The 20840-nt window shown below is 38.6% G+C and overlaps 1 protein-coding gene across 2 annotated transcripts in view; it reads right to left on the bottom strand.

The window, feature by feature from the left end:
* The window catches only part of MBP (myelin basic protein), a 187339-nt gene that overhangs the window by 144562 nt on the left and 21937 nt on the right, over positions 1 to 20840 (bottom strand). For both annotated transcript variants that reach the window (XM_050941860.1, XM_050941861.1), the window contains exon 2: positions 9134 to 9209. In XM_050941860.1, coding sequence (XP_050797817.1) covers positions 9134 to 9184 — 51 coding nt within the window. In that variant the 5' untranslated portion in view covers positions 9185 to 9209. The remainder of the gene's footprint in view (positions 1 to 9133; positions 9210 to 20840) is intronic.

Here is a 20840-nt window from a genome sequence, read left to right as displayed (position 1 = left end):
TGACTCCCAATCCTGTTCGCTGGCCTACACTGAGATGTACTGAAGACAACCTATAATACTGTGCTTTAAACACTCAATCTCCTTCTGCATAAGCTTTTTCAATTAATACCAACAAATTTGTTGGCATCATCTTACAGTAGAGGGAAGGGAAAACCCACATGCTGTTTAATAAATAAAATATCACAAAACATTTAACAGCTCAAAGTGGAAAAGACGCTCACAAATGAAGACATGGTTTTTAGAACTGAAACAAACATGTTTTCAGATCTGCAACAGCAGATAAAAATCAATCTTTTGAGTATACAAAGAATACTAATTACATAAAGAAACCCTTCTTTGTCCAACTTTAAACATCAGTCTTTAAAGAGTGACTATGGTTAGGAAGAAAAAGTTACAGTGTGTGCAGGCGTCTCTATATTTATTCCCTTGCACGGACTTCCACGCCGTATTTGCTGAATTTACAAGTTAAAACATTTTTTCCTAGCTATGGCCATACTGCAAGCCTTGAAGTTAGAAGAGGTTGAGATTTTTATCGTGGTGCATAATACAGAATCTAGCTAAACATTAGTTATGCTGACTCAGCTCTCCTGATGGTAATATCTCAGAAATTCAAGCAGGTTTAGTACAGAGGAGACAGAAATAATATGGCCCAAATTCTTCTTCTGCCTACCCCAGGATGGATGCATGAAAGGCAGAAGAAACAGTAAATTCCACTGTAGGGGAGGAGAGTCAGGGAAAACTGCAGAGCCCCTGTACAGAGGGGATCTATACCCAGGTCAGCATGGACTTCATCTGCAGTAACAAAGAGAATGGTTCTAGAGACATAGATACACCAGTCAACCTTGCACCTGGTGGAGGATGGCACTAGTCATAGTTGTGGGATGAGGGGAACATTCTATCTCACTCTGGATGCAAATAACCCCTGTGCAAAGCCTGCTTACTTGGGATTCACACTGAGAATTTGTAACATTAGATACTAGTTTAAGAAGGGAGTAAGGAAGCACTAGTTTTACAATTTTAAAATCTACATTCTAAAATTAACAACTATATATGGGAAAATTCCTGCTCGTCACTGACTTGCTCACTCTGTTTCACATAAGGTACTGCAACACATTCCAGCATGTAACATAGCACGTTGATCGGAAAACCACTAGAGCAGGGGTTCTCAAACTTGGTTTGCAGCTTTTTCAGGGTAAGCCCCTGGTGGGACGTGAGATGCTTTGTTTACCTGAGCGTCTGCAAGTATGGCTGCTCGCAGCTCCCACTGGCTGGGAATGGCGAACCACAGCCACTGGGAGCTGGAAGCGGCCGTACCTGTGGATGCTCAGGTAAATAAAGCATCTTGGGGCCCGCCAGGGGCTTACCCTAAACAAGCCGCAAACCAAGTTTGGGAACCCTTGCACTAGAGTGTTCAAGGTACATTGAAGTAATATGGGGAGGGACACAGATCCTTGCTTCTCACTCTCAGATCTCTGTTTCACACCATCTTTGCCATGCACACCCCACTTCCTGCCTTGTCAAGATTCACAAATATAAAACATTGTACATTTCATTCATTATTTGCTTTTATTATTTTCCAGTGTGAAGTTACCAGAAAATGTGGCTCTGTGTAAACCCTCAATTCTTCCATATCCTTGCTGATTCAAGTCAATATACCCTTGTTTGAAAAGGCATTCATCTGACCCCAAAGTGAGGGCATTTCAAAGCTAAAAGGAACTAGCAGAAAGTATTCTGCATTAAAGAGACATAATGCCACAAGGAGAAGCTGCTGGATGCAACAACCCTTACGAGACTGAAGTGGGCCACTTCCTTCTGCAGCTGGTCAACTCTACAAACTGAGGAGGGGATGGGAGGACAAAGCAATGGCCCTGCCCCCTCCACACAAGAAACCACAAAGACTGTAACTATGGCTGGTTTCTCCCCTTACTTTTACAACCCTGCATACTCAGCCACATCATGTCCTAAGTTATTAACAATTAATAGTCAGAGCTGGATGAAAAGCAGTATGAAGTCTTCATAACAAATTTCATTTAAAAATTTTACCCATTTTTTCACTGAAATTCAAAATTGATGAAAAATTGTCAATACTGCACATTTTAGAATGCATCAGCCAACTCTATTAATAAATAATAATTATGATGAACAGTAGACACTTAAATTCTGACTTTCTACCAATATCTGCTCCTCTCTCATATCAGGTTTCTTGCCCCCTTAACTATCCTGAAAGTTGTTCTACGTGGAACCACATTGACTTCAATGGGGTTCACATGAACAGAGCTCATTGGAAGATTGAGGCCTAAGATTGTACGTTCTTTGGGGAAGGAACCATATCTTTTACGGGTATATGTGAGCCACTTAGCATATTTAAGGATACTTGACTAATAAATATATAATAATGATAGTATCTATCCAATCCAATGGTTGTAAAGTTTAATAAGCACTCGGGCCTCAGTTCAGCCAGACAGCGAAACCCATGAATAGTCCTATTGACTTCAGAAGGGCTACTTTCACACTTTAAGTTAGGCATGTGCTTAAGTATCTTGCCAAACCAGGGCCTTGGAGTCAGATTTATCAAGAGAGTAGGCACATCACTTTGAGTTAACTGCACAAGCACCCAGCTCAGTCTGAGTCTGCTCAGGCCCTGGAAACAACTACTGCACAATGAATGTTCTCAGAGGCTTCATGCTGGTTCCTAGCATATAGTCACTTCTATGCTAATATGGTATCACCTGGTTAGTATTACAGTAGTTCCTGGTGTCCCCAGTCAAGACTGCCCTAAGCACTCCACTATGAATACATAATGGCACAGTTCATGCCCTGATCAACTTACAATCTAATTAGACAGGCTAGATAAAAAGTGGAAAGAGAAACAGAGGCACAGAGAAGTGAAAGGACTTGCTCAAAGTCACATATAAGCTCAATGGTAGAACCAGAAGAGAATCTCAGGTTTCCCCGAGTCCCAATTCGCTACCCTAGCCACACTAAACCTAAGCCCATATCACTGTAGGCTATGTCTACACTATATCTGGGAGCAAGACTCCCAGCTCAGGTCCAAAGACTTGTGGTAACGGGGCTTGTGCTAGCGCACTAATAGCAGCAGTGGATACAGCGCTTTGACAGTGCTGCTCAGGAAGGAACCAGGCTTCAGAGCCAGACCCCCATTGTTGACACAGCTATTTTTGTCTCCCCAAAGTCTGGACCGGGAACCTCACTCCCAGACACAGCGTAGACATACTCCTAGTTCACTCACTGGATAAGCCTGTGACTTTGTTTCCACCCCAAGAAAAGCATTTTTCTTCCACTCCACTCTCAACCGACTTCTCTTTTCAGAATAAGCTGTGAGACACATTGGTGAAAAATGCCCAATAAATCTCAAAACAGGCAGACAACTTCTCTACCCTCCTCTTTTACCTTTTTTTAATCCATTCTCTCCTCCTCCTGACTTATTTTTCTGTTATCTTGTGCTTTCAAAGGAAAATACTCGTTTAAATGAGGGACATTTTAAATCACTTCCTCAAACTACAAAGAAAGAATACACCATTATATGCACCCCATTGCTGCATAGAACAGCAAAACCACAGGAAAAAACCACAGCCGTGCAGAATGGGGAAGGGACAAATATTGTTATAAACTTTCTCAGTCAAACTTCCTATTTGTAGTTTGAGTTGAAGAGTCAAATCTGCGCCCCGCTTGTTTTATGCATGGGAGTAGGACCATTGCTGTGTACCAGTACCCAAATCAGGAAGCCAAACACGTTCTTTATATGGACTGCTTTACCTTAAAAAAATATATTAAAATAATATTCCCAAAATGTTTTTAATCTCTTCTTCAAATACCTCTTGCACTAAAGAAAAATAATACATCATTTTTATTGATTTTACCACTTCCACAAAAATGTTATTTAACAGTAAGAAATAAAGTTCAAAATCAAAATGCTGCTTCTGTTTTTCGGCAGGTTGCCACACTGTACTGCACACCAAGCGGAAACACCTGGTAAAACCACACAGCTGGTCTGGGTCTTAGGCAACTTGAAGAGCATGAAATGAGGTAAAAGAAATGATAGTGTGTTAATTCTTTCATTTGTACATCTGCAATGCTTATGAAATGGCCAGTACAACTATAATATTGATCCAGTCATTTCCAAAGGTTTCCTCTCTCCTCCGCAACTGCAGAGCTCTCCATTGACTTCAGTAGGAAGCAGGAGTGGGCTCAAACAAAGCACATGGCATAAAACTCCTAAAAACTGGTAAGATAGAGAGGGGAGAAGAAAAGGAGGTAATGGAAAATGAGTAGTGCTTCAGTAGTGGAAAGATCGATACTTATCACAGTTAAAGAAGTTTAAACTTGAGTTATTTCTCTTTACATAGTGAAAACAGATAACTTCTTGGCATTTCTTGAAAACGCTTACCATCTAATCAAGCTATCTAATTTAGTGAGACATTGGTGTGGAACACAGTCTTTGAACAGAGATACACAGATAAGGTAGTCACAAGCAACATCTTTTGTTTCATAAATTTACCTGTACACTTAAGACAGTTAACACACAATTTAAGAAGTTACAAGGAACACATCATGGCCAAGCCTACATAGGGTGTAAATCCCGCTTCCACCTCCCTGCACAGCCTCTTCACATCTCTGCCACAGGTGTGTATGGGTTTGATAAACAAGGGCTGTCCCTAAGTACTTCTCTTGATTGGTGCAAAGTGGGCAGAAAGGAATGATGCACCAGCCAACATGATTGAGTCATGGGACGAAGGAAGAAATCTGCTATGGGTATGGGACAGTAGCAAATTACTACCCCTGGGAACACTATCAGGGACCATTTTCCCTGTGGTGCTCCTAGAGTCATGCTGCTATCTACCACCCCTTGCACAGGGTTAAAATATTTAAGTATAATCTAGCCATTAATAATTTTTCCAATAAGCTGCAGTATTTCATAAACCACTGCAAACAGTTCCCGAAAGAACATAGGATGATGTCTTGCTCTCTGGTATGAATTAACATTTGATAAAATTTCACTTTAAAATCATGCCTTAGAGATCTGGTAAAACAAACTGTTGGTAGATTACTTTTTTTTCTTTTTTTTAAACTGTTACATCTGTTTTAAATTTCTGCCTGTGAAAAAATTAATGTACTGGAATAAACAAAATTTCCCCCAAATTCCTCAGGCAAAGCTAGAGGCTTGAAGCATTACCTGATTTATTTTGTCACAGTTTCAAGGCTAACGTACTTTACCACGTATTCAGCCAGTGTATCAAGAATATGAGAATCGCCAGGTGATGTGATACCTCCAACTGTAGTTCAGCTATCAATCATGAGGGAACTGAAGTTAAGCTAGAACTTTGCCTAATATGCTAACAGGGGCCATGCACTTTGAGGAGATGATGATGTGCTTACTCTCTGGGGAAGCCAAACGGAGTCATCAGTGGGAAATTCAGCCAATGTTGCATTAAGTGTGGCTACTAGCAGTTATCGAGAAGGAGTTTGTTGTGGTTTGCAGCTATACTAATGGCATCAATTTAAGGTGAACTATAATAACGGCTCAGAATTAAGACCAATAAAAATTCAATAATCCAGAGCAATCTCCACTTCATCAGCACTTTGTTATTTTTCAGAGTCTTGGGTAAAATTCAGGCCAGTGAAGGAAAGCCCATTCTTTAAGACTCCCCAATGCTGAATATATTCACACAGAGATAGGTCAAGGTTTTTCAAAACTAAGTACCTAAATCTTTATTTTGTTGCATAAATAAAAAGACATGATTTTGAAAAGCAGCAAGCACCCAGCAGCTTCCACTGAAGTAAAAGGAATTAAGAGAAATTGAATGACTTACTGTAATCTTACAAAAACTGTACAAGTGCAGGTGTCAGATAAGAGAATAACAAGAGAGATGAGGCAGAATAAGTTACTGATTAGAGTAAATATACATATTGTTTAATTATAAAGTTTTATCCCACTTATACCAGATGTTTTCATATGCAGCTGGTAAGTCATATATAGGCTTGGAAGTATTAGTTTTTTAATCAGTAAATGTTGACTTCACTGTATGCATAAGCTGACAAAAAATATTTCCATTGATAAAAATCAAAATGTACAGACATGTAAAGAAAGAAAAACGGTGCTTGAGAAAATGCAGTGGTTTAGACACTTAAATTAGGTTTGTTATACGTGGACTAATGATTTCTTGATTTAAGAATATTTACTTAGTATATTTTGACATATATGTTGATAATTTGTATTTGAACAGTTTATAAAGCTTTAAGTTCTTGAATCTCAATGTCTGTTGAGAATGTCTGACCCTCATCCCATAATTTTCAAACTTGCAGGGAAAGAAAGACAGACAAAAAAGTATTAAAAAAAAACACACCACTTAAAAATAAACATTGATGTTATCCACTGAAATTATTTAAAAAATATGGAATTCTGCCAACCCTACTCATACAGCTCCTCTTATTATTTATGGATTGCACCTTTTAGGACGGTGCACTTATAAGACAAAATTAACTGCAACATTTTCAAGGTAATGTCAAAGTACGGGAAACTGTCTCCTGGGAATCTGCCTAATTGAAAGTCTTCTGGTCTGACTACAGTAGTTTGATGCAATAATCATCTTCTGGCTCTGTCCCCCTAGTTTCAGTCATTAGAAAATATGCAGATTCATTGAGAGGAAACAAAATCTTAGTGACTGCAGTCAATAAAGGTATTACAAGAATGCAAGTAGCCACCCCACAGTTCAAGTTTAAACATGGTTTCTCTTTAAAACCTCCCTTAAAAAAAAAAAACAAAAAAACCCACCAATATACACTGTGAAATCATCTTGAAAAAAAATCAAAATGTCAGTTCAGAACCTAGAGTAGAGTGTGTGGTGCAAATTTGAGTTCGTTTGCTGAAGGGGTTCAGATAGTGAAATACAGTTTCTTGTTGTATCATTCTTTTGGACATAGCATAAACTTAGCCTAAAGCTGCAAGAAATTAATTTTTGGAAATCCATTAACGCATTGTTAGATTTTTTTTTTTTAAATGGTGGTTGTGCAACAGCAAGGCAGGAGAAACAGCTCAGTATCTCTAGGTTTATCTCTGTCAACCAATAGCAACTGCTCTGCACTTCACACTGTGGGATTGTAGAAAAGTGAGACCAGATTTAGAACTATAGTGTGCAAAGAAAAAAAAAGATTTTTTTGCTAACAAGGGGTATAGTACTGTGATGTTTTCAGTTCCTATTGCTGTGGAGCAGAGTTACAATGGTTTGGCTGCATTGCATGCATAGCAGTACCTTAACCAGGCATTTCCTGTTTTTTTGTAAATCTGAAGTTTGTCTTTTTACGTAATGGTAACACTGTTTTCAGAGATGCATGGAGATATCTTAACTGAACAATTCTCGTTTTCTAATATCTGAGTATGGGTTTTGAAATCCCACATTCTAAAAGGGTGTCTGGGTATGGCAAGCAGAGGTCACTGCTGAACAACAACAATTTTAACGCCACTTTAACAAAAGGTTTTTTTGCAAGTAAATTTCAACACTCTGATTGTAACTACAAATACTCAGGAAGGAAAGGTGATCCATAAACTAAAGAGTTATAAGAAATACAACATTCTAGTTGCTCATTCACCTTACGTCTCCGTCTCCACATATCTGCTTTTTAAAAAAAAAAAAAAAAATCATGCAGTGTGCCTACATGAGTGGACTTCACCTAGCTAAATTAAGACTACATAATTTCTTAAAGAGTAAAATAAGCAGTAATCTGTAAGCAGTAATCCATATTAACCTGATGCATCAACTACAACGGGGTCGAACACTTGTTACTATTTGTATTAGAGTTGAATCTAAGGGTACAGTCCCATTGTGCTAGGCATGGCATAAACACATCAACTATGGCTACATGTAAAGAAAGCAGCACAATCCCCTCTTGATGGTACTATTTTTCTATTTTCTCCCTCTTCCCTCCAGCATGTTTACTTATGTTCTGACCACTTAGCCCTGCCTTCTAAAAGGATATATTGAAGGTCTGACCATCTCTTTACTACTTCCACTCTTATTTCTGGGGGCATATTGGTCACTTGTGCCACAACAATGTCACGTACTAGTATTCCTCCAGATGAAGCTGTACAGATCACCTGTCCAATAGGTATGGTCATTTTCTGGAGAAAGTTTGTACACTGGAGCCTTTCTGGTGTCAAAATGAGTAACAGCAACTAACAAAAAGGAAACAACACTAATTTTTCTCCTAGATAAAATCATTTCTGTGCATTCTGTTTTTTCTCAGTCAAATTTCACACACACAACAAAAAAGCACCATGAGAAAGCAAAAAACTTTTGATTACCTCTCTCTGGAAAATAACCAGTATCAACAAACTCTGTAGAGCTTCTTAATTGTGTGGTCAACACTCCTGATTTTATTGGGTCACAGTATTAGGTGTTTTTCTTAAAGTCCTAGCTCCTAGTGATGCGATTAGGAGAAAATCTCAGCTTTCGTTATAATCTTTCATTTCTAGTATACTCTTATTTACTATCAGTCTTTTATATAGTTCCCGTATTAAAGGTAGGATAGTTAAATCTAGTGACTTTGACAAAATGCTAGGTTAACAAGTAACATTTTACTCAGCACACTGCTACTTAAGTATGTGCTGCATTTCTATTCTTTCAGGTCTCAGAGTCCATTCCCCACCACAACTAGCTGGCTTCAGACCCAGTGTGCATCCCAGGCATGCAGAATGCTAAGATATGATATTTATCATGAAATTCACTAAAGCAGAACCCAATTTTTCACTATATTGCACGGGGGCTTTTTCCCACTTTTAAGAAATTATATACACCTCTACCCCGATATAACGTGTCCCGATATAACACAAATTCGGATACAACACAGTAAAGCAGTGATGGGGGGGGGGAAGAGGGAGGGTTGTGCACTCTGACAAATCAAAGCAAGTTTGATATAACGCAATTTCACCTATAACGCGGTAAGATTTTTTGGCTCCTGAGGACAGCATTATATCGAATTAGAGGTGTATATATAATGATTATTATAAAATAATAGTAGTAACAATAACCTTAGCAAGTGTATCGGCATTTCATCACATACACTTTTCTTGATATTATAATCTTCCTCTTCTGGTATTTTTTTTTCCACCTCTCACCTTAATAGGCTTCTCAGCGCTCTGATCTCGTTTTCCTACATGGTTCCCCATGGCAAGCCACTCAGCTCTTCAGAAACTAAAATAAAAACAAAAACAAAACATATTTTTGAAAAACGAAACATGGATTTCAAAAGAAATTTTGGAACTTTTAAATTGATTTTTTCTCACACCTACCAAACAGCCTTTCTTGTGCTACAGTTATCAGTGACACAGTATTTCTACAGTTCCAGGCTGGGATTTTCAAAGCAGCCTACATGAGTTTGATATCTACCTCCCATTATCTTTCAAGGTGCGGCCACACTCGGGGGGAAAACTAACTTTCTCCAAAATGTTCAAAGGTCACAACCAACCATAGAATGTTTTTATGTAAAACTGTTTAAAGCAGTGGTCTCCAACCTTTTTGTCTGACGACGAGCCACGGAGGACCATGGCAGAGGACAAGCATCCACCGAAATTCCGCCAATAGGCATTGCCGCTGAAATGCTGCCAACAAGCTGCGTCATCCAGAGGAATCGCCGCCGCTGACATACTGCCAAAAATTGGCAGCATTTCGGCAGCGACGCCTCTGGATGACGCAGCTTGTCAGTGGCATTTCGGCGGATGCTCATCCGCCGGCCAGTACGCAGGTGCACTTAGATGCCCTGGCAGCTGCCGTGGTGCCCACAGGCACCGCATTGGGGACCCCTGGTTTAAAGGATTTTTAAATGAAAATCAATAACTCAGACTTCAAGGTCAGATGAGACCATCAGAATCACCTAGTCCTGCATACTGTAGGCCACAGAACCTCACCCACCTTCCTGAAATAGACCCGTAACCTCTGGCTGAGTTACTGAAGTCTTCAAATCACGATTTAAGGACTTCAAGTTACAGAGAAGCCACCATTACACTAGTACACATGGGATAAAAGGGAAGGTCCTTTCATGGACTGAGAATGGGTTAAAAGACAGGGAACCAAGGGTAGGAATTAATGGTAAATTCTCAGAATGGAGAGGGGTAAATAGTGGTGTTCCCCAAGGGTCAGTCCTCGGACCAATCCTATTCAACTTATTCCTAAATGATCTGGAGAAAGAGGTAAACGGTGAGGTGGCAAAGTTCGCAGATGATACTAAACTACTCAAGATAGTTAAGACCAAAGCAGACTGTGAAGAACGTCAAAAAGATCTCACAAAACTAAGTGATTGGGCAACAAAATGGCAAATGAAATTTAATGTGGATAAATGTAAAGTAATGCACATTGGAAAAAATAACCCCCAACTATACATACAATATGATGGGGGCTAATTTAGCTACAATGAGTCAGGAAAAAGATCTTGGAGTCATCGTGGATAGTTCTCTGAAGATGTCCGTGTATACAATGTGCAGAGGCGGTCAAAAAAGCGAACAGGATGTTAGGAATCATTAAAAAGGGGATAGAGAATAAAGACTAAGAATATATTATTGCCCTTATATAAGCTGATGGTACGCCCACATCTCGAATACTGCATACAGATGTGATCTCCACATCTCAAAAAAGATATACTGGCACTAGAAAAGGGCAACTAAAAGGATTAGGGGTTTGGAGAGGGTCTCATATGAGGAAAGATTAAAGAGGCTAGGGGATATGATAGAGGGGATATGATAGAGGTATATAAAATCATGAGCGATGTGGAAAAAGTGGATAAGGAAAAGTTATTTATTTATTCCCATAATACAAGAACTAGGGGTCACCAAATGAAATTAATAGGCAGCAGGTTTAAAAACAAACAAAAGGAAGTTCTTCTTCATGCACTACACAGTCAACTTGTGGAACTCCTTACCTGAGGAGGTTGTGAAGGCTAGGACTATAACAGCGTTTAAAGGGGAACTGGATAAATTCATGGTGGTTAAGTCCATAAATGGCTATTAGCCAGGATGGGTAAGGAATGGTGTCCCTAGCCTCTGTTTGTCAGAGCATGGAGATGGATGGCAGGAAAGATCACTTGATCATTGTCTGTTAGGTTCACTCCCTCTGGGGAACCTGGAATTGGCTACTGTCGGTAGACAGATACTGGGCTAAATTGACCTTTGGTCTGACCCGGTACAGCCGTTCTTATGTAGTTTTAACCTGCAAGTGACCTGTGCCACATGCTGCAGAGGGAAGGTGAAAAACCCCCAGGGTCTCTGCCAATATGACCCCAGGAAAATTCCTTCCCAAGCTCAACTATAGTGATCAGTTAGACCCTGGGTATGTGGGCAAGACCCGCCAGCCACACACCTAGGAAAGAATTCTCAGTAGTAACTCAGAGCCTAGCATCCCACCCTTAGCCATTAGGGATTTTTGCTACTGGCAGTTGCTGATGGGCCATATGCCATTGTAGGCAGTCCCATCATACCATCCCCTCCATAAACTTATCGAACTCAGTCTTGAAGCCAGATAGGGTTTTTGTCCCCACTGCTCCCTTTGGAAGGCTCTTCCAGAATTTCACTCCTATGATGGTTAGAGACCTTTGTCTAATTTCAAGCCTAGACTTGTTGATGGCCAGTTTATATCCATTTGTTCCTGTGACAGCACTGGTGCTTAACTTAAATAACTATTCTCCCTTCCTGGTATTTATCCCTCTAATGTATTTAGAGAGAGCAATCATATCTCCCCTCATCTTTCTTTTGGTCAGGCTAATTTAAACAAGCCAAGCTCTTTCAGTCTCCTCTCATAAAAATAGATGTTCCATTCCTCAGGTCATTCTAGTATCCCTTCTCTGCACCTGTTCCAGTTTGAATTAATCTTTCTTAAAACATGGCAGACCAGAATTGCACATTGCACCATTAAACAAGGCATTGGCAAGACTTCATCTGGAATACTAACACTTCCATGTCTCTACTGGAAATACCTCACTCAGTGCATCCTAGGAATACATTAGCCTTTCTTACAGTCACTTCACATTGGTGGCTCATAGTCATCCTGTGATCAGCCAATACAACTTCCATGTAATTAATTCCATATCATCATTTACTGTAGGGATGAAACAAAATTTCCTATGCATTCACTTAGCTGGAAACCCATACCCATAGAACACAAACATTTTCCAATTAATAATCAAACCCTTAATATACATTCTCTATGGAATTTTAGAAACAAATCAAGGCATTATTTTTCTAGCAGCATAGGGGATGAAGACAGTTGGATGTTAACAAGTACCTCCTATTGGTTGTCAGAGTGTGATCTATGCAAGCATAGCTGAGAAGAAGAGAAAGAGATGTAGACTGATTGCTTATAGTAGGAAAAATATTCATATAACCATAGGGTTAGAAGGGACCACAAGGGTCATGTAGTCTAACCCCCTGCCAAGATGCAGGGATTTGTTGTCTCTAAACCATCCAAGACAAATTGCTCTCAAGCCTCCTTTTGAAAACCTCCTGTGAATGTGTTTTCAAAATCTCCCGAAGCAGTCTGCTCCCTTGTCCTACTGTTCTTACAGTTTGGAAGTTTCTCCTGAGATTTAATCTAAATCTGCTACTCTGTAGTTTGAACCCACTGTGTCTTGTTCTGCCCTCTGTGGCAACTTTTCTCCATCTTTTTAATTGCAACTTTTAAGTATCTGAAGACCACTATCATATCCCCCCTCTATCCTCTTTTCCAAACTAAATATATCCAGTTCCTTTCAGCTTTTGCTCAGATAGCTTGCATTCCGTCCCTTTGATCATCTTTGTTGCTCGCCTCTGGATCCTTTCCAGTTTCTCTACATCCTCCTTTCTATAGATTGGTGACCAAAACTGGATACAGTACTTTAGCTGAGGCCTAACTAAAGCCAAGTAGAGCAGTACTGTCACCTCCCATTACTTGCATACTATGCCTGTTGTTAGTGTAACCTACAATTGCATTTGCTTCTTTTGCCACAGCATCACACTGCTGATTCCTGTCCTTCTCAGCTCTGCAGCTGCAAAGCCAGTTATCCCCCATTCTGTAATTGTGCATTTGGTTTTTCTGCCTTAAGTGTAGCACCTTCCATTTGTCTTTGTTGAATTTCATTTTGTTGTCTAAGACCCAGTTCTTCAATCTATCAAAATCCCTCTGAATTTTAGCTATCCTACAAAGCGTTGGCAACTCCCATAGGTTGGGATCATCTGCAAATTAAACAACACCAGACCCAGAACACATCCCTGTGGAACCCCACTTGAGACCTCCCTCCAATCCAAAATCATTCCATTAATGTTACTCTTTGTTGTTGTTGAACCAATTCTGTATCCACTTATTACTAGTTCTATTGAGCCCACACTTCTCCACAACTTACTTATCAGAATGTCAGGTAGGACTATGTCAAAAGCCCTGCTGAAGTCCCAGTGTATTATGTCCACCACATTCCCCCTATCCATCAAACCAGTTACCCTGTCAGAGGGGGAAATAAAACTGGTTTGGAATGTAAATCCATGCTAGCTGCTAATGACCACCCCTTCATCCTCCAGGTATTCACAAACTGAATGTTTTATACATTGATACCTGGGAAACTACTAGAGCAAAGTACGCTGTTCAGCACAGAATTAAACCATGGGTAAAATCCTGAACACTCCACTTAGACTGTTCAGTCATTGCTTTGACATATGACCCGAGTCAAAATCAGCTGACCTATTTAGTAAATCCTCAAAGCATTTTTATATTACAAGATCATGATCACTCGGCTTATTTCAGCAAATCTCATTAATTTCAAAAGATTTTCTCCTCTTTTCAAAAATGTGCATAAACAAAGAAAAATGTGTTTAATAGGAAGTTTGTGACAAACTTCCTAATAGCATATAAAATCTATTTGTACTATATAGTTTATTGTATACATATATACTTACACATGCCAAAAAAAAGTCAATACAAAACAACAGAAATTAATGTCAATCAAAGAACTCCTCAGGACTAACATTTTCAAATTATATAAAATGCAATTAACATTTTAGGGGTCAATAGTGACAGTGTCCTTAATTTGCTATTGGATGCGTCTGGGGATAAGATACAATGTTATATAGAATGCCTCCTTCAATGACAAGCCATGAAAGAATGGAATGTCAACCTTTATGTCTCATTCTGTCCCTTCTTGCTATGTTTCAACTTAAATAGTGTTTATGTAGGTTAAACCGCAATGCTTAGACTATATCTTTTGGTTGGCTAATGTGGTAATGCTTGCATGTTTTTCTGTTAGAAAACATTTGTGACATTTAAAACACCTGGAGTCACCGGGGGCACATGTGTGTAATTGCAGGTAATGTGATGCACTGAAAGTAACACACATTCAGGAAAGATACATAAATTACAGAAAATATGCACTCTCCACTCACCAATGGCATTTTCTTAACAGTTTAGTTTTCGTTCCTTGTGACAAATACTTCATTACACTACAGTATATTTACTAGTACACTGTGAAGTTTTAATAATCTGAGACCTCACCACACCTTTCAACTAATTCTGAGCTAAATTGTGCCATTAGACACAACTTTTAAACTGGGGCAGGGTGTGACAGAGAACTCCACTACTACACTTGGATATTTGAGAAGGAACTGGGGACTATTTCTTGTTGTGGCCAATACACAGGAAAGATGGGCTTTAGCCACTGCTACTTTGGTTGATTTTTGTTCCAAGGAACAGCAGTCCATGTGCTCCCCCAAGCACAGAGATGACATGGATTCCTTTTAATGTGTGTAAAATGGTGGGAGTGTTGTGTTACCTTCAAGAGCAATCCTGTTCACACTAGTTAGAGTTCACAGATGGTCAACAGCATAGCAGAGGCTGCTGACAGTTCTAAAAGAATAAAAAATACCTGACTTCTCCACTGCTAGGAGATCAATGCAAACACTACTGATAGCATTAAAAAGATTCTAGATCAGGCGATCTTCCAACAGGCCTCTACTCAACAATTAACGGCTTGGTGCTAAGCTCTGAGAGTCTCTCCTTTGGAACATGAACAAGAGAAGGGCAGGTGTGAGAATAGGAGGTTAAGAAGAAAAATCAAGATTAGGCATGGGGAAGATAAGAATATTAGGGTACAGAAAAAGAAACAGGAGGAATGGGAATAGGCTTGAGAGGGTAGTAGAAGCAGAGAGAAATGGGAACAAGGACATAGGAAGAAAGTATGTGGAGAGATGGAAGTAAACAACTAAAAAAGAAATAAAGAAAATGAAAATAGGAGGAGGATAAATGCAATATAGAAGAAAAAAAAGGGGGGGGGACCCACACCTAAACTTAAAGCTGTATTTAAATGCATTATTCTAAAAACATTTGGAAGGGACATGGGATCATATAGCTTAAAAGTCGGACCTTAAACATATAGTTCTCTGGTGAGAAAAAGGAACAAGTAAAGGAATCTGGTATATGATGATTACTACAGTAAGCCAGGCATAACTCGAAGAAATTAATATCCATTTCCTGCCTTTCTCTGTTACATACAGAATAGTAAAAACCTGTTAAGCGAACAATTCAATATAGGTCTAGTATTTAAATAAAGCTATCATAAGCCTTATCTTGGCAGTCAGACGGAAACACCGCCACCACTGAACGAAGGAAGCAAAGGAAGAATGTGGCGCTAATGTGACATTTGCAATCTATCACCCTGTTTGCATGTTGCTTCCCCCTTACAGGAAAAGTAAATAAGGAAAACAAAGGTGGAGGAAAGTAAGCTCTTGGAGGAGGACTGTCTGTTTTTAGTGTATCTAGCACAAATATGGCCCCAATCTCATTTGGGTCCATAGGCTCTACTACAATAGAACAAACACACACACAAACAGCCATGTATTTTATGAACAGCAATGTACAGATTGATGGAGAGCTAACTGAACCAAATATGCAACATGACCAGCAGGCTAACGACAATGAAAGAAACCATATGCAGGATGAAATGATCTAGATGGCCACAGACCGTTAGCTTGTGAAGCTAATCAAATTAAGAGAAAATACAATTTGGTAAGTACATGGAATCATCTGAAATCAACTACTAAAGCAATGAGCTCATGATTCCAGTGTGGATCATTTCTTCAGCAAATTGTTTTAGCTGTTAAATGTATGCTGATTAAATACAAAGAAACAGAAAAGAAAAAAGGAAAAAAAAGTCTTGCATCGTAGAAGAGCAAAGCTCGATACAGAAATTCAGGAGTATGGTTTGAGAGCGGAATTAAATAAGGTTGTGTATTTGGGTTCTGCAGGAATATGACTAAAGTTGAAACCAGTCATCTTCGAGTAAACCCATAAAATCTGCACTTATGTTTTTCATTCTCTTTTTAATGTCTCAGAGAGACAAGCACATGGCCAAAATAAGACAAGATTGTGTTACATTTATTTCCTCCACCCCAGGAGCTGAAGTACTATAAAAAGATCAGATTTCACTTGGTCATATTCATACATAAATGAACGCAAATGTTTAATACTAAATTCTAAATCAGATTTTTTATATACCTACCTGCAATATTTTTTTTACCTATAGCTAAGGGACTATGATTTTTAAAGAGAATATTACTAAACACAGATCCACTTTTCAGCCTAAGAAACAAAAGCAACACAGCTGATTAGCAAAAACATGCTATAATCATGAACCTCCTCCTAACTATGACATGAAAAAAAACTGGAGTCTTCTGAAAAAATTCATCTGCAAAATCTAACATGGACAATTAAAAATGAAAATGGTGCTGATTATGTATATAAATATATATTCGTGTATGTGAATTTGTATGAGCATATGAACGTTCACCAAAATAAATCGAAGTGAATAGGAACATATATAAGATCCAATCCTTCAGTTCTCATTCAGGCAGAAGAAATATTTAATTGAGTAAGGAGTACAAAATCCAGTCATGTTTTCAGTAGCTATATAAATAAGAGCTGCTGATTAAAATATAAAGAATGCTTCTTATCTTTATTGTCATCTTTACTTCTAAAACATTTAGTAGAAATATGAGCATATCAAACCCCAATTCTGGGAAGACAGAAGCATGTGTTTAACTTTAAACACCGTAAGTAGCACTACTGATTTAAATGGGATTACTAACGCTGCATAAAGTTAAGCATGTATGTAAGGTCTTCATAGCACAGAGGTCTCAAATAACCATTTCAAAATCTGAAAGATTTTTTTTTTAAACGGATAGTGAGAGTGTTAATTTAGCCCTGTGATGTTGCCCTTACCGGTTATGTTACTTTGTCATTCCGATTGGTATGCTTGTAATTATGTAACAAAAGATGACAGCTCCATGCAAGTGCATAATGCATTAATTTGAAGCACATTCGTTTTCTGTTGAGTAATAAATAATAAACGATGATAAATTCATATGACAACTTCTTAGCACAACTCTCACCACAGGTAATAAATAATACATTGGAACATCTGAAACATTTACTGGGTACTCAGAGTATGGTTTGTGCTGTGCAACACAGAGTCTGTGTCTTTCTCTATCTCCCCCCAAGAAGTTTAAAATTTAAGGCACAAATTGTACTAGTCAGTAGGGATACTCATGGGAGTAGACTGGTGATGATATAAAAACTTTTTCTTCAAGGTGCACTATAATTAGCAATCCCTTCAGTGTCAAGGAATGGCATCTTGAAATGGCAACAGATTTCTGCCTATTTATTTAAGAGTGATACCTGGCACCTTTCCATTCTGAAGCAAAAACTACTGATGCTGCCCAGTAATGACACTATGCTCATAATGCTTTAGGCCCCAAAGATTAGAACTGCAGGTAGTAAATATAGGGAAACCAACACTGCCACACCTATCCCAATCCAGAACCGGTGTGAACCCAAAAAGAGGAAAACAATCCACTGGAATCCTGCAGAGGCATCATTCTGAAACAAAATGCATCCTATCCATACGGAACATTTAAAACTCCTAAAAGGAACTTCTAATCTGATTAACTTTGCATCAGTCAGAAAGAATCAATTTGGACCATCTGGCATATTAGCTGAAGACTTTTGGCCTTAGTAACAGTTCTTCTGTACAGCCACATAAAATCTTAGTGCAGAAGATAATGAGACTACAGGGAACTCTTTCGCAGTCTTCTCCCAGGTCTGCATCTCCACTGTCTCAACTCCGAGACATCATCCTTACAGCACAGTGGCTGCCCAGCTTAGAAACAATGATGGTATGGCAAGGAGCAAGGGAGTGAGGTGCTTCTTATAGCAGCTGAGGATTGTCAGTGAGGTGACCAACACCCTAATTTGTAGAGGAAATCACACATGCCACCCTATAGCCTCCCCACATGGAGCCATATCCAAACAATGCCATAAGAATAAAACCACAGCAACTCTCACTTCTCTGCTGTTTAAACAAACAAAAAGATTGATGGGAAACTTCACGCTCAAGCATGTTATTATCCAAGCAAAAGAAACATGAAAATAAAACAAGAGTGAGGGAAGGACCTCAGTATACTCTACAGGTGGAACACTTGGAACAATATTATTCTTTTTTAAATAACTGGAAAGTTCTCTTTTGTTAAAGAGCCCATTTTAAGCCTTTTGAAATTAAATGGGTATTTAGGGTAGGGAAGAAAACATTTTATCAGCCATCCAAAACAAGTGTCGCTTTAAAATTTAGCTACAACATTATTGAAAGAGCCAGATGAGGGCACCTTAGAAAGCAAATGCTTCTCTTGGTTTTGATCTAAATTAGAGTATTTTAATGAAATACAACAATGCCACATTTTTGAGATTATGATAGTCGAACTACAAATTGTGAGGAAATATTTTCACACACACTGAAGTGGAGTCTGAACAATCATCATTGCAAATAATCCCAAGACTTGAATGATAGATTCAGAGGTCTGTAAATAATATCAGATCTAATAAAGTTCATTTTGTATATATTCATTCTCGGTATAAAAAGTAAACTCTGCTCCAGAAGCTATTTTGCAATGACCAGGAATGAATCTCAAAGCAGCAACAGTATATATTTTTTTCAATCTTAACTGCACATTAAGTCATCTAAGTTTTAAAATATATTAACTGCAATTCTCAGGACACAGATGCTTCTAACTAGTATTTTAATATTATCCCTGAATAGTAGTCTAATCAGGTCTGTAAATTTAAGGCTCAAATCTGCAGGTTCCTACATGCTTGCGTACGTGACTCAGTGGGATTACAGACATGGAGTAAAGTTATGTAAACGCATAAGTGTTTTCAAGAATCAGATCGTAAATATTACTCTGTATAGACTTCAAAATTCATCATGGTCTGATATGGATGAATTAGGGTAGGGAGTTGCAAGACCACATTTTATTAACCTTCACCACTCTGGTGAACAGTCACCATAAAAAAAATTTAGGTATTTGGGGGGTACATTTAAATAGAAATACTTTTTTCCCCAAGATAAATGATGGAACCCCAACAGAAACAGCTATTCATGCTGTTATATTCAACTCTGATAAGATAAAAACAGATGTGATGAACTTGTGCAAGAAAATGTGCAAGCTGTGTCTAAATTTTGGTGATACTGTATTCTTACAGATGTAACTTTATATAATAAAAACCCAAAAATAACCCACACTGATTTGAAAAGACAATTTTAAAAATATCCAAAACGTGTGGCTTCTTGGGGACCAGGTGGGCTCAGATGGCTAATATTTGGACTGGCAGCACGCGGGAAATACTTGAGAGGATTTTGGAATTTAAATTATATACCCTTCTTTCTGAGCAGAGATCACTTTAGAGGAGGTCTAAATCATGCAAAGTTAAGGAGGAAATATTTGGAATGGTCTCCCCAGAATTGTCTCACCATCACGACCTCAAATATAGTAGAAAAGTTGTCAAACTGGAGCAGACCAGTGGTCCATTTAGTTCAGCAATTACTTCGATCAGTGGCCAGTGCCACACACTTCAGAGGAAGATACAAGGAAATCTCATAATGAGCAGTTATCGAATAATTTGCCCATAGGGCAAGTTCCTCGCTAACATCTCCACCTTCTTGAATTAGCTGTTGGATAATGAGAATTTCCAGTTAATTGAATAAGGAAAAAATCCCTCTGTGCTGCATGAAATAATCCATCATTTCATCAAATGAATATTTGACTGAAAACAAAGTTAAAATAAAAAAAGCAGTCTTTAAAGGGAAAAAAATGTGTAATTCTAGATGTAATGCATGAGATGCTAGAAATATGAATAGTTCAGGCCAGGATTTTCCCATCTTGGTGGCAGCAAAGCTAGGGGTAATTCAGAGCTGACAAGTATTATACTATGTTTGTACAGTGACTTGCACAATAAGGCCCTATTTGGTTACATTTTAGACACTACTGTAATATAAATGTTTATTAACAAACAACAACATGTCCTTCAGCTCTGATAAGGCCAGACCTAAAATGTCCCCACCCCCCCTAAGAACTAGACCAAGCATATAATACAATTTACCTGAAAAGATAAGAAATTCAGACTCATATACAAATATATACAAATTCAGACTTATAAACAAGTATATAGTGTCTTACTCTAAATGATTTTGGTATCTTTTGGACGACATCACTCCATTTAAAACACTTGTGGAAAGAAGAAACCACATTTCACAATAGTGGAAAAGGGGAGATTTTGGCAGAGAACACTGGGGCAACCACTAGGTCATCCAGGAAGTGTAATGGTATACACAAAGTAGATAGGACCTCCGTTTTTAAGGCATCAGCTAGCTGATTTTTGAATATTTTTCCCCTACGTGCCTCACATGGAGAGGATCATGTAATTGTTCCCTTTTAAGTATGACATTTTCAGTGACACCACCATGATGTATAGTTGACAGTTTAAACATAA

The sequence above is a fragment of the Gopherus flavomarginatus genome, chromosome 2 (assembly GCF_025201925.1).
Source record: "Gopherus flavomarginatus isolate rGopFla2 chromosome 2, rGopFla2.mat.asm, whole genome shotgun sequence".
In the NCBI taxonomy this organism is placed as follows: Eukaryota; Metazoa; Chordata; order Testudines; family Testudinidae; genus Gopherus; species Gopherus flavomarginatus.
The sequence above is the reverse complement of the archived record's forward strand: the minus strand, read 5'-3'. Positions and strand labels throughout refer to the sequence as shown.